The sequence below is a fragment of the Chelonoidis abingdonii genome, chromosome 8, assembly GCF_003597395.2.
Source record: "Chelonoidis abingdonii isolate Lonesome George chromosome 8, CheloAbing_2.0, whole genome shotgun sequence".
Taxonomy (NCBI): Eukaryota; Metazoa; Chordata; order Testudines; family Testudinidae; genus Chelonoidis; species Chelonoidis abingdonii.
In genome coordinates, this window is record NC_133776.1 from 9,188,201 (window position 1) to 9,202,778 (window position 14,578).

At 44.8% G+C, this 14,578-nt stretch overlaps 1 protein-coding gene across 1 annotated transcript; it reads left to right on the forward strand.

Annotated features, from left to right (window-relative positions):
• Nucleotides 1-495: 495 nt before the first annotated feature.
• On the forward strand, nt 496-10,635 carry AHSG (alpha 2-HS glycoprotein). Its single transcript, XM_032803891.2, has 7 exons — nt 496-738; nt 2,225-2,335; nt 4,991-5,075; nt 6,936-7,099; nt 7,393-7,503; nt 8,939-9,013; nt 10,137-10,635. The coding sequence occupies exons 1-7, from the start codon at nt 520-522 to the stop codon at nt 10,407-10,409; spliced, it is 1,038 nt and encodes a 345-aa protein (XP_032659782.1). The 5' UTR covers nt 496-519; the 3' UTR covers nt 10,410-10,635.
• The last annotated feature ends 3,943 nt before the right edge of the window (nt 10,636-14,578 follow it).

Consider the following 14,578-nt stretch of genomic DNA (forward strand, 5'->3'; position numbering starts at 1 on the left):
TGACCCCATGGAACTGATTTTGATTTCATTTATGCCAGGCTAATTCCACTGATCTTGTTGGACTTACTCCTGATTTACAGCAAGGTGAGATGAGCCTCACACCTCAGGATTTTGGTGGATTGGGCGCATATACAATACTTCTGAATTCTGCAGTCTAACTCAGCAATAGCACTTGTTTCTCTCATGCACTGCACTTCACGGTAAACAGAGTTCCTAAAACTGTCTTACATTTTGCTGATGCTATCTTCTTTTTAGCAGATTTTGCAATGTCCTACCTGATAAAATTTACTTTGGCTAATATTAATCAGCAAGTTTCATGTTCTAACATATTTACTTTTCTTTTTTCATTGTTTGCAGTAGTTTCTTGGAACTGGAACAAATATTAATCCTGCACTTATGCAAATTTTTGTTGTGGTATATTATATAAACAAGACTTTCCGCTAGCTTCTTCCATCTTCGCATTAGACCACTGTTCCTAGCTCTGTTATACTGAAAGGGAGCAGCTGTTCTCATTGTGCCATGAAGGTGTTAATAGCTTTAATATTGCTTGTGCAGCTCCTAAGCTGCAAAGCTGTACCCCTTGATCCCTTTCGTCCCCTGAATCCACGCATCCTTGACTGTGATGACCCAGAGTCTGAAGAAGCAGCTGCCATAGCTGTGGACTACATCAATGCCCATCATCATCATGGATACAAGTATGCACTGAACAGCATTGAGAAGATCAAGGTGTTGCCCAGGGTAAGTGCTATATTAAAAAAGGGAAAATTTGCAGTGAGGTTGTCTGGGAAGTCAAATGCTTCAGACACAAAAGGCTTAGAAATGATTGATGAGATAAATGTAAGTGAGGGCCTCAGCTGGTGTAAATCGGCCTGGCCTCGTTGATATCAATGGAGGTACACTGATTTACACCAGATGAGAATTGGGCCCATTATCTTTAGGATGGAATGTGTCTTTTTAAAAAGACAGACAGGTGTTGAGCAAGATTAATATAGTCATATGAGGGGCCCAATTTACAAATGTGATTTCCTTGTTAGGGTAGATTGGCCTTTAGACACATAAAATGCTCATTTATGTGCCTACCAGTGAATCTGGGCACCCGCATTGTGAGCATTACCCTTGTGAGGTATGTAAATATTGTTTGGTTAAATTTATTCCTAGTGTAGCTCCACTGACATTAATGGTGTTACACTAGGTCTGCATTTGGCCCAGTATCCTCCCTGTGCAGATGGGGAAACTGAGAATAAGCAGTTGTGGCCTGAATTTTCATTTATGTGACGAGCCTTTTACATCACCGTAGCAACGTCCACTCAGGATGTAACTGGGCAGCAAGCTGGTGCCCCCTAGATTCACACCCTGGCTTGCCACACAATAATTCACTGGGCCGGCTGGGCCTAATTCTCCTTTTACTCATACTCATTTTACACCAGTATAACTCCATTGGCTGTAGGGGAATTATTCAAGTGTAAACCAAGAGTAAGTGAGAAAAGAATCAGACTCCAGATATGACCCCCAATGCCACAGACAGAATCAGTGACAGAGCCAAACTTAGAACTCAGGAGTATCTGAGGCCTAGTTTTGTGCTCAGATGACTAATGCTGTAGCTGAAAAAATGTAGGTGTAGCTGAAACAAGTCCTGCAGTCCTAAGGCAATGGGGGTGTCTGAGCCAATGCTCAGCAGCTGTAATTCAGCATATCTCCACTGAAGTCAATGGAACTAGCTCAGTATTTTCCAGCTGATGATATGTTCTTTTGCCTAAGTGAGCCTGTCCTGGCAAGCAATTTGTCAGGTACCTTGCCTAACACTGGAATTACTCAGCTGTAGTTTTTGTGCCAGCAAAGTTGCATGTCACTTTTAAAGGACTGTCAGGCAGTAGGAAACTAAATGACTCAGGAGAACTGGGTTTGGTTTCTGATTTCTTGTTCTTACAACCCACTATATTCAGATTGGTCACTTTAGACACTTGGGGCCCATTTCTGAGCTGGTGTAAAACAATATGGCTCCTCTGATGTCTATGCACCTATGTGGATTCACACCAGCTAAAGATCTAGTCCATCTTTTTTCTAGAGTTCAACATTATGGAGCAGTTCCTGATCTCAGCTACCCTAGTGAAAACCTAGAATTATTCAACTGAAATCAGCAACAGGGACTAGAATTTAGCTCAATGAGAGAAATCCGGTGACGTTTACGGAAGTAATTAGTGAAAATAACTTCTTTTCCTTCCAGAGGCCTACTGGAGAGATATTTGACCTCGAACTTGACTTATTAGAGACTGTATGCCACATCGTGAACCCCGTGCCCGCTGAAAATTGTACCGTAAGGCCACTGACAGATCACGTAAGTGTCTGAAATTATCATTAGCTCTGTGGGTAAATGTGAATTGTATGTGTTGATTATAGCAGGGCAAGACAAGCTTTCACTGGGTATTGCTCTTCTTCCAGGGCAAAAGTGTCCTCTGAGATCAGCTTTGTAAAGCTCATATCGTAAAGTTCAAAGCTGATATTCTGCTCTCCTTATATGCATAGATAATAATAATATTTGGCATTTTACTTTTCTCTGATGGCTTCCATTCAAGAAGATTGATGCACTTCCCAAATACTCATTAGTTAAAGCTTCCAATACCTCTGTGAAACAAATTAACATTATCCTCATTTTACAGGTATGGGAAACTGAGGCACAAAGAGATTAAAGTGACTTGCTGAACATCCCACAATAACTCGGTTGCAGAGCCAGGAATAGAAACCAGGTCTTCTGCCCTAAAGAGCTGCCCTCCTTCCTCCAAACAAAGGGAAAAATCAATGGCAAATCCACACACATCATAGAAAAAAACACAGCTGATTAACGAATTTGACCACTACCATGCATATCAGACAGGAGGCCAGTATTCTAAGAGAGCTAGTGCAAAATTAGAGCCTTAAGAAAGACATTTACATGTCTCCACACCACGACACTGATACAGAGTGAGGGAAAGCTGGCTTTCTTACTGTATGGATGGGAAAACCTCTAGTTTACTTCCCAAAGTCAGCAGCAAAAGCAGTTGATGTCCTTGTAGCGCACTGTAACCATCCAGGGAGCCCATTCTGTTAATCTTTTGTTAAGTTCCTCACTTACATACTTTCTCCATCAGTCTCCAAGGGTATATACCTATCCTGCATCTGGGAAGGAGCCTCGTTCCCAGCTTGGCTAGACAGACTCGCTCTAGCTGAGTGCAAGCTAGTGCACTAAAAGTAGCATTGTGGATGTTCTGGCTCAGGCTTTCGAGTCCATCCAACCCCTAGGCTTCATGGCCTAAGCTGCATTCTGAGCCAGAACATCCTCACTGCTATTTTTAGTGAGCCAGCTTAAGCCCTGCTAGCGTGAGTTTGTCTAGCGAGGCTGGGAGGCTTCTTCTCAACTACAGTACAGAGATAGCCTAAGAAAACACAGACTGGCTCTATCCATGTATGGTTAAAACTGTGAACATAACCAAAATGTTTCTAGCACCCTTCCCCTGAAGGGCTCTCCCCTACCCCCCATGTTATAATTGTGGAACTGTCTAGGGGTGTGGAGGGTGGTGGAGAATAGATGGCTAAACTATAACATAGTTCTCAGGAAAGGATCACTGAACAGGTCAGGGAGTCGGTGCTGCTGTTGTTTCTGGAATGGTTTCAACCACAGCCTGTTCCAGGCCAAAGAGTTCAGTGTGTTGCAATGCTGGTGGGGAACCATGCAGGACTGCAATGCAAACATCACTTAAAAACGTGGTGCCCTTTCTTTCTCCCAACCATTCAAATATGAGCAATCACCACCTTCACGCTGAGACTACCTTCTCACCCTCCCTCACCCCCTATAGTTCCACCCCACCTCACCCCCTGATTATCTCCTGGATTTCCATCTGGTCTTGTTATGCCACCTTTCAACAGGAGGGAAGGGTACTAGAGTACTTTTGATCAAATATCAATCAATCTGGGTGAAACTTTCCACATACACAGCCTGTGCACATTCTAAGGCTTGTATGCACTCAGGATTCAGCCATCAGTAAATCCCGAATTATAGAGGGAAACTGTGATTTGCATCAGTTGAGCTCACCCTCGCATAATACTAAGCTTCACCAGTGCAAACCATAGCTTTCCTTGGCTGCACCTGGGGCTTGTATTGGTGCAGGTACACCCGTGGCTGGCCACTAGGGTAACCAGAGATCCCAATTTTACAGGCACAGTCCTGATTTTTGAGTCTTTTTCTTATATAAGCTCCTATTACCCCCTACCCCATCCTGATTTTTCATATTTGCTATCTGGTCACCCTACTGGCCACCCATGGTGGAATCAGAGCAAATCCCAAGTACAGACAAGGCTAAAGTCCTTAAGTAAGGCTTAATGGAATCTTAAGTGACCCTCTGCATAGGAGTGAATTTCACCTCTTATGACCATGGGGACCAAATTGAAAACCTTTCTGAGTCAAAACAAGTCAATGGGAGTTCTGTCTGAGTGAGGGTTGAGTGGAAAACAGAGCCAGAATTTCGCTTGTTGTTTCTAGCGATGGGCCCAAGCAACACAGTTCAGGGCTGGGTCTGAATCCATAGTCAGCACATTACGTTGCCACCATACCAATGACTAGCAAAGGATTATGGGAGCATTAGTGGTGGCTCTGCAGGAAGCCTTTGTTTACAAATAAGTATGTTGAAATTGTTTGCTTTCTTGGAACATGTTTATTAGAGAAATACTTGAATTAAACTCCTGGTCCTGGAGACCTCTTAACTACCAAGAATTTTGACATCCAGATTTGAATCCAAATTTTGCAGCTCAGGGTCTACCTCTGCCTTTTATAAACCACACACCATGGGAATGGTTTGGCAGGCACTCAAGCAATCAGACTGGGTTTACCAGGAAAACACCATGCCAAGCCTCATTCCCCTGAACTCACTAATAAAATATTTGTCCCCTTCTAATCCTGCTTTCTTTCTGAGAAGTTAACTTATGTGAATGATGTAACCCTTTGCTTTTGTACCTCCAGGTTATTGAAGGTGACTGTGATGTTAAATTGCTCAAGTTGGATGGACGCTTTTCTGTATTATCTACCCAATGTCACTCAACTCCAGGTAAAGTCTTTGTTCTTTGTCAGGGTTTATGCTTGGCGGTGGTGATGGGGAAACAGGAATATTATCATCATAAACTGTGAGGGTATTTATGGTTCTCTAGACCTTCTGCTTCTAATGTGTTGCAAAGTGAGGTGTATAAAAATTCTGAGATTGAGGTTAATGGGCTTCCCAAGACTTTCTGTCTTAGAAGTCCTTTTTCTCCCTGGTGTAAGTCCACTAGCAAGGAACGATGGTCTCAGGCTGTGAAAGACCCACATTCAAGTCCCTGTTCTTCAGTGATCTTCCTGTGTGACCTCGGGCAAGTCACTAACCCTCTCTGCACCTCAGTTCCACATCTGTACAATGAGGCTGATAATGGTTCCTTACCTCAGGAGATGGGCACTGCTAGGATAGCTTAAACTGATGCTCTATGGACAAGGTAATATCCTTTAATGGACCAACTTCTGTAGGTGAGAGTTTCAAGCTTACACAGGACCTGAAGAAGAGCTCTGTGTAAGCTCGAAAGCTTGTCTCTCTCACCAACAGAAGTTGGTCCAATAAAAAATATTACCTCCCCAACCTTGTCTCTCTAATATTCTGGGACCAACATGGCTACAGCAAAACTGCATACCCTATAACCAAATTGGTCATGGGACATGTGGACAAGGCCATTATCCTATGAATTTATCCCTCTGTCTTTACTCGTGTTCATCCTGAGAGTTGAGATCTGCTCAGGCCATCTCTGGAGCAGATCTCAAGTTTGAGCTTGAGGTGGCTGACAGCAGGGCATTTTCACTCATGCCTCTGGAATTTGCTTCCTTGTTAGTCTGGCATCACCTACGTTTGTTGACCTTCACGGCACTTTGCAAGGTTCAGCGTATTCTCTAAGCTCAAAAATTTCAAAAGGAGCCATTGAAAAGTGTCTCCTATTTGGGGTGTTCATCTTAAGACAGCTTGGGCCTGATTTTCAGAAGTGATGAGAAGCATTGCTCCAAGGAGCCCCTACAGTGTTGCTCCCCTGTATTAGAACTTGGTGTTTTGTGAGAGGGAGAGAAGAGCTAAGAAGCTGCTCTGGGACTGGGTGTTGAGCCAGAAGGAACAGAGCAGGGTCAGAAGCAGCAACCAGAACAGCAGCATCAGGAAGGGGAGTAGAATGGGAAAGCAAGTTGCTCCTTGCTCCCACTGCCTCGGGTCCCTGTGGTGGATCTAGTTACCTAGAGATTTTGTTGCTTTCTCAGCCAGAGGTGTACCATCTAACTGCTGCCCCAGCGTGACCCATTATTCACGTAGTCTTGTGCAACCCCAGTGAAGTCAGTGGAATTGGACAGCTGTAGTTATGGACAGTATCTAGTATCTTTTTTCCCATCCACTTATTCTCCCTCCCTGGCAAATTTCATAAGAGAAGCACTAATTTTAGTCAGAAAGAAACATACACTCACACACACACACACAATCCGAATTCCAGTAATTTAGAATCTCATTTAATTTCTCTCATATTCTTTCAGCAATAATAATGGGCTAAATGCTGAAGCCCACTCATTTTCACTCAGACAAACTCTCATTGGTGTCACTGGTAGTTTGTCTGAGTGAGGATGGATTAAAACTGAATAACAACCTGGAGAGCTACTGAAGATCAGGAGAAATTTTTTTAAATAAAGACTTAAGGAGCTGGCATGCTGAAGCACACCCACCCCCAATCTGTGAAAGGCTGCCATCTCTGGGCCAGAATTCAGTGATTCTTTCCCATAACACACCACCACAAGCTGCACAGTTTGGAACAGGGTATAAAAATAATACCGTATCCCACAGAACAGATCTACAACGCATTCAAGTATCACCTGTAATCTTGTCAAAACATAACCTGTCTTGTTTCATCTACAGACTCAGCTGAAGATGTTACTGAAATCTGCCCCGACTGTCCAATATTAGCACTTTTAAATGACACTCGGGTGATAACTGCAGTTGACCTTGCACTCGCTCAGTATAACAGAGGACAGGATGGTGCCTTCTTTAAACTCCTTGAAATTGGACGAGCTCAAATTCAGGTAATTGTTGAAGCTATGATCCTTGCTATATTACAAAAGAGAAAATCCCTCCTGCGGTTATTATGCAACGCACATTTGCTTGTGTTTGCAAACAAGTTTGGCTTGCACTAAACCTGGTGTTATTTTCCCAAGAGTTCTGTGGCAGCTAGCCATGTGATTCCCACAGACTTCAGAGGGAGACACAAAGCTAAAACCTACATGGATCTCTTAGAAAATTCACCCCTTTATATTTCCTTGACAGTTCTGTAGTTCCACGCTTCAAAGACAATTAAATGGTATTAATGTTTTATCAGCATTTCCCAGACATTGTCGCTGTCGAGTTTGCCATTGTTGCCACTACCTGCTCAGCCAAAGATGCCCAGGATCATGTGGGTGACTGTCAGCTGCTGCCTGAGGATCAAGCTGTAAGTATGCTGAGACTTTAGTCCTGATCAATCCAACTCAGAAGTTGAAATGAGCCAGCTTATATTGGACCTGATTCTGTAAAGACCCTACATGGATATAGGGTGCAAAGGGCGTATCCTGTCCATGACATGATTTCCAAGACCACGTCAAATCTTTTCCCCCCTTTATCATACAGGAGTTATACTTTGATGTACTCTAGTGGAGACCGTTTTAAAAGAGTGAGGCCAGGGGAATCATTTGCACAGAACATTTTATTAAACATGGTGCATGTTATCCTTTATTATCTGTACTGCACTAGACCCAGAGACCCAGCCCTGTTGTGCTAAGGCACTGTACAAACACACCACAAAATAACAGTCCCTACCATAGGTGCCGACTCCGGGGTGCTCCGGGGCTGGAGCAGCCACACGAAAAAAATAGTGGGTCTCAGCCCCCACCAGTCACCCACCGACCAGCTGCCTGGTGGTGATTGGGAGGCGCTGGGGGGGAAAGGGAGGAGCGGAGTGGGAGGGAAGAGGCAGATCAAGGGCAGGACACACTCGTGGGAGGGGGTGGAGTGTGGGGGGGAAGAGGTGGAGCAAGGCTGGGGCCTGGCAGGAAGGGGTGGAGTGAGGACAGGGCCTTGGGGCACAGCGGAGGTGGAGCACCCACCTGGAAAGAAGAAAGTCAGCGCCTGTGGTCCCTACCCTGAAGTGCTTCAGACTACGTGTTGTTAGTGCACTTTATTTTGATACCTAAGCTTGATAGCACCTTACGATCAAATACTGTATGTACTCAGCTCTTCATCTTTCTCACCTATAGCAATTAACTGCAGTTTTGCAGTGTGGGTCTTTTAGCTAGCTGTCCATGCAACCCTCCTTGCATGCACACACGGACAGTTGGGCACCGCACTGGAAGAGTGCTAACGGAGGGTTAACACATACTCACTGAGGCCTGGTCTACACTGGTGAGGGGTGGGGAGATGAGCTAAGTCTAAGTTATGCAACTTCAGCTACAAAAATAGCGTAGCTGAAGTCGACATACTTAGAGCTACTTACCGCTGTGTCTTCACTGCGGTAGGTCGACTGCTGAAGCTCCCCAGTTGATTCCGCTTACGCTTTTCGCTCCGGTGGAGTACCGGAGTCGACGGGATAGCGCTCGGCGGTCGATTTATCGTGTCTTCACTAGATGCAATAAATCGACCCCTGCTGGATTGATAGCTCTGGAGGTAAGTGTAGACATACCCTGATTGTACATGTAAAGACAATTATGCCATTCACGTCAATGGGAGCAGAACTGGCCTCAAAAGGAAGCATTTTACAGCTTAAATATGTAAACAATGTTTAGGTGTTAGGGGTTTTTTGAAGACTGTACTATCCCTTAGGTATTGTAATGCAACTATCTTCCACTTGCTAACTATGGATTCTTTAACTAATTGTTTTCTAATTCTGACAGCAATTTGGCTTCTGCAATGCAGTAGTTCCCACCAAAAACAACATCACAGTGTCCTGCACAATTTATGAACATCAGGTAACAAATCTAATTACCTTCTTTATTTTCAGAATATTTCCACAATCTTAAAACTATTTGGAGCACCTGTGCAAGAGCAAGCTCCTCCTCCATTGATTGCACTAGTTTCTAGGTGCAACATAAGGGTTAACTTTAACCTATAAAGCTTGGTCTGAGTTCCTTCCCGGCTGCCTTAAGGTGTTCTATGCTGGAAATTGAGCCATGTTTGTCACCTGACATCAAACATAGTCTCACTTTGGTCCCTTAGCCATGATTGAATATGGTTATAATTATGTGCCAACTGGGCCAACTTGTGCTCAAGGTCCATTGTTACAAAGCATGTCAGTCCCTTATTCTAACAGGTATCAGTCACGCTCTCTGAATTAGCTGTTAAATACTCTTTGGTCCTGTCCATACTAGTGGACAAATTGTGTTCAACTTGGGTTGAGGGTTAACTAGCAGTAAACTATATTTGACATTAAAAGGGCCATGAGATTGACACTTCTACTTGGAACCATCTCAGAAGATGAGATCAGCTGGGGCTCTTTTGGTAACAGTCCCTAGATTTGGTTGAATTAAATTTACATTTAGACATTTTGCTTGAAATTTACCATCACTGCTAAAACAGGTGCTGCTCCACTGGTGATAGCAATAGCAAGAGTGCCCATGTTAGACTGGGGCCCAGGCATCTGCTTGTGTTTTAGTCACCATGTTGCTCTGAGCAGGTCTAGATGACACGGTGGTCAAAATGCTGGTCTCTAGCCTAGCATCCCCATCATTGATACCAGAAGTAGAGCTGTACCAGTGGTAGCAATGGTGGAAGTTTTATTGGAGGGGAGAGAAGTAACGTCAAGTTAGGGCAGCATCTGGATCTGAGTATTTCACTGACTTCATAGGAATTGCTCAGGATTTATTCTGGTGCAACTGCAAGTAGACCCCACAGAGCTACTAATTATTAAAGAATGTGCAATAGCAGGTCCTGTCATTGCATTCGAATCTGGAGCCAACCTTTTCCAAAGTTCAGAGATGTTTTGGATCTGGGGCTTTGCTTCTGGGTCTATTTCTAGTCAAAACTATAGCACCTATATATGATAAACTTTAAGTCACAGAGCACACAAACAGGGCAGATGGCTTTCTTTTCCAGCCTGGAGTGACCCACCATCACCTTACTCATGATCACTTGGGAGGACAGCTTCCTACCGTGGTACAAGGCTTCAAGCATCATGACCTCAGGCATTTCCACCACGGCTTAGTCCCTGGTAAATCAGAGTCCAGCTCTGCAGAAGCTTCTGTTGGTCTACCACCAGCAGTTCCTGTGGTCAAAAGATCAGTTGATCCAACCATCCCTGTTCCCCCTGTAGGTCCAGGTCCTAAACACCCAGTGTGTCCCGGGAGGATACGATATTTCCAAGTGTAGGGTAAGATACATTAGCCAGCTGATAAAGGGTTAGCTGGTGGCATAACCCACTTGCAGAGCACACTGCCAAGTATAAGCCTCTGAGAGTACTCAAATCCCTGAGCTCCAATGGGTTTCAACCCGATATATGAAAGTGATCAAAAGTTCACAATAATCTGCTCTGAAAAGTAGGTGACCGCATACTGTGGCTGCTGTAAAACCCATAACTTCATGATACGAAAACCAACCAAAGGTGCTTCACAAATAAAACTTAAACATGAATGCCTCTTTGCCTTATTTCTATCCATATGCATTTCTGCATCACCACTCCTAATTGCTCAGTAACCTGCTTCATGGGGTGATGAGTCATATATTGGGCCTGATTTTCAAAGGCGCTGAGCACCTGCAGCTCCAATTGACTTCAGTGGGATATGTAGATGCTCAGCATTTCTGAAAATCAGGCCAATACAGCTCTTAATCCACAGGCAGAAAAGACTTCGGGGGAAACTGGAAGTGTGGTCTTCTGCTTTCCCTCCCATCCTTTGTCTATTTTAGTTCACAGGTTCTTTGAGACGTGTGCCTGCCTTTAATATTTGTTTAAAGCACTTAACTCATTTTGGGGCATGACATCATGAGTGATAACATCAGTGTTCATTTACAAAGACAAAGAGATGGAATATGAAGCTGAATGCACATAATGTAACAATACGTTGCCAGGCTTCCTCCTGTTCCCTAGTTAAATAAATAAAAATGCAAGGCCTTGAGTCTCTTAACCACATCTGACATTTGCTGCAGGCTGCTCTGTAGTGGTGCCACACGCTGACAGCATCTGCAGTTCAGGACCAGGCACACCTGATGGCGCTCGCTCTCCTGGCAGGAGATTATGATGTGCTGTGTATGTGCATGTATGTGAAGGGGTATCTATTTAAAGTAAATGCTATCTGCACGCAGCTCCATGCGACTGTAACAGGATCATGCTTGCCATTTACTGTTGTGTTAAAAGACAAGGTCTCTCTCTGCCTTTCTCGCATATGTAAGGGCTAAATTATACCCTGGCTAGTGCAGTGATGATGATCAGAGAAAATGGCCAGTGTGCAATTTTCTGTGGGAATCCTGGCAGCCAGGCCAGGATTCCACAGGCTGGGTGGAACGTGCTGGGCACACATTGGTGCTCCTCTGAAGAGAAGCAGCACTGGCTGCAGCATACATGCTAACCAGTTGGACCTGCTGCCAAATCTGCAGACCGCACATCTATTCCATTCTATACTTTGCTCAGAGTCATTGCCTTCGTAGTCGAGCACCTTCCAGTAGAGCATTAAGCAACACAACTAACACCTGTCCTTGCTGACATGGTGCACTAGTGAGTGGACCAGATAACCATGTCACCTACTATGTCCTTCAAAGAGATTCTGCCCTGCTGGTTTTTGGGGGCAGGGGGATTCCATATGCCCTCGTCACATCCACTCATTTCTTGCACATCAGTGCAACACAATGCAGACCCTATCTAGATTGTTACTGTTTTATCTGCAGTCACATAACCTCAGCACAAGGACTATCTTATTGTATTTTTACATTCTGGATTTCCCTTCACTAAACTCCAGTGAGTGTCCTGAGCATACCGCAGTGTGTGTTAACCTACCGAGGGCACATATGATGCTCCCCATGCTTGGGAAAAGCTTCCCTTCCACAGCAGAATGGAGCATGTGTTTGTAGCTGGAATCTCTGAAGATCCCTATGCAAAAATATGGTAGCAGGAATAATTTTCTTAGTAGCACAACAAGGGCACAAAGGAGGAGATCTGCTGTTTCCAGGCCCTGAACCACTCCCCTCCTCCTCTTGACGTACACACTCACTCTCCTTCCCACGGATAAAATGGAAGAATCAGCAAATGGTTTCTGTTGATCTAATGCAGCAAATAATAACCACAACTCCCCTCCCCTCTCCCTGACACCTGCCCCTTTTAAAACCACTGGCTTTAAACACTGTTATTCTCTCCCTCGGCAGCATATTGTCCTGCATGTACGTACCCCAACTGCTCTAGCTGATGCCCTTGTGCTTAACACTCATGTTATGGTGATGAGTGATCTAGAAACGACAATTAACAAATCAATTAAAAATGTTCCCTTTCTCTGAGTGACAGAGCCAACAACCATGTCAGATCTGCATCGTTAACTCATTGCACTTTTCACCAGTTTCGATTGCCAGGCTGCTTTGTCACTGCTTGAGTATTTTGTGTGCATTCCAGCAGAACATGCTGAGTTTTGCTGGCCATGTCCTTATTTCGGTTGGTGCCCTAAGATCAGTTACTTAACAGAAAGGAAGCTGTTTATACCCAGTTAAGTTTATACCTAGCTAAGTTCATGGAGGATAGGTCCATCAACGGCTATTAACCAGGATGGGCAGGGATGCAAAACCATGCTCTGAAGTGTTCCTACCCTCTGTTTGCCAGAAGTTGGGAATGGGTGACAGGGGTTAGATCACTTGATGATTACCTGTTCTGTTCATTCCCTCTGGGGCACCTGGGATTGGCCACTGTCAGCAGACAGGATACTGGGCTAGATGGACCTTTGGTCTGACCCAGCATGGTCATTCTTATGTTCAGTTGAGAGGGAATGAAAACAGAGCCAAGCATGTAACAATTCCCCACCATAAGAGCCAACAGCACAGCCAGCACTAATTGGGAACCCTGTCGGCAGTGTCAGCAGAGAGGCCAAGAAATACATGGAAACAGAGGGTGAATTATCACCTTTTACCCATGAGGGAGGACTATCCAAGGCAGGGTGGAAGCAAGTTGGCAGGAGGCAGTGTCAGGGAGTCTGCAACACTGCTGCTGCCTTTGCTTGCCAGGACTGTTTCTATGGCATTTTTCACCTGCACTAAAATCATTTAAAAAACATTACTATTTTCATCTCTCCCCTTCCATAACACCCTTCCTTCCCATGATCTTACGAACATAAGACTGGCCACACTGGGTCAGAGTGATGGTCCAGCCCTCTCCCACAGTGCAGCAATGTAAGGGCTAGCCACAATTGACCCTTGGGTCATTTGAAACCAGTTTTGCTTTGGAAGTAATTTCTGTGACCTTCTTCTGTTTGTATTTTGAAACTCACCTGAGAGCTAATAGGTAACTAGTGAGCAACTTCTTAGGCCAATGGATAAACCTCAAAAATCAGTAATGAGAAACAAGCTCATAAGATTTTATATGAGTGTTATTGCTGCTGAAAAAGAACAAAGCCAGTACATTGATCAGTGCTGACACTTAAAACTAAAATAGAGGCATTGCAACAGAAATCTACCTGATCCCTTGGCTTGTAGCCTTATAAACACCATGAAGTTGTGATATTCCTGTTGCATCCTTCAGCCTAAACTGGGATAGGCTGTGTCAGTGCATGGGCAGATGTGAGAGTCCAAAGAGCTAACGATTCAGTAGATAGTGGTCCTTCCTCTGAGCCAGTCTGCTGATGGTGTTAGGACACGAGTGGGCAAACTTTTTGGCCCGAGGGCCACATTGGAGTTGTGCAACTGTATGGAGGGCTGGGTAGGGAAGGCTCTCCTCCCCAGCAAATCCTGAGCGTGGAAGTTTACATTCATCAATGCCAGTTAGACAGTTTACCATGTACACCCGGTTTCTGGCCAACTCATGCCTGATGTGTAATTTACAGCGGTATCAGCTCTGGGTTTGCCCCATGGTTAACAGAAATGTCACTGTGTGTTTTTATTAGTATAGAGGTTATCTGGTGTCCTGCTAATAGGCACCTGCCTCCACCTCAGCACCACAATGAGACAATTCCAGGTATCTGTTCACATGTGAGGAAGGGAGAGGAGGAAATGGGAGCAGCCGTCGCAATCAGCAGTAATGTGGAGGGGAGGGGGACTTGTGCTGATTGTCAGGGGTAGGGATGGCATGTTTGCAGGATGAATTGCCGGGGGCGTCCCTGGAGTGAGGGTGGAGAGTCAGATGGCAGAAGAGGGTGGGGTAAAGCTGGAGGTTTGCATAGTGAGGAGAGGTGGTTGGATGATGACAGAGAGGATGAGGGATGACCAGGGAGGGTCAGGCAGCAGATGGGTGTCAGACAGTGAAGAACGATGTGTGGGCTGAGTAAGAGGGCAACAGCCCCAGGAAGGAGACGTTAGTGGGTTGGGGAGAAGTTGCTTTGTAACAACACATGTAACTGCATGACCTTATTTTG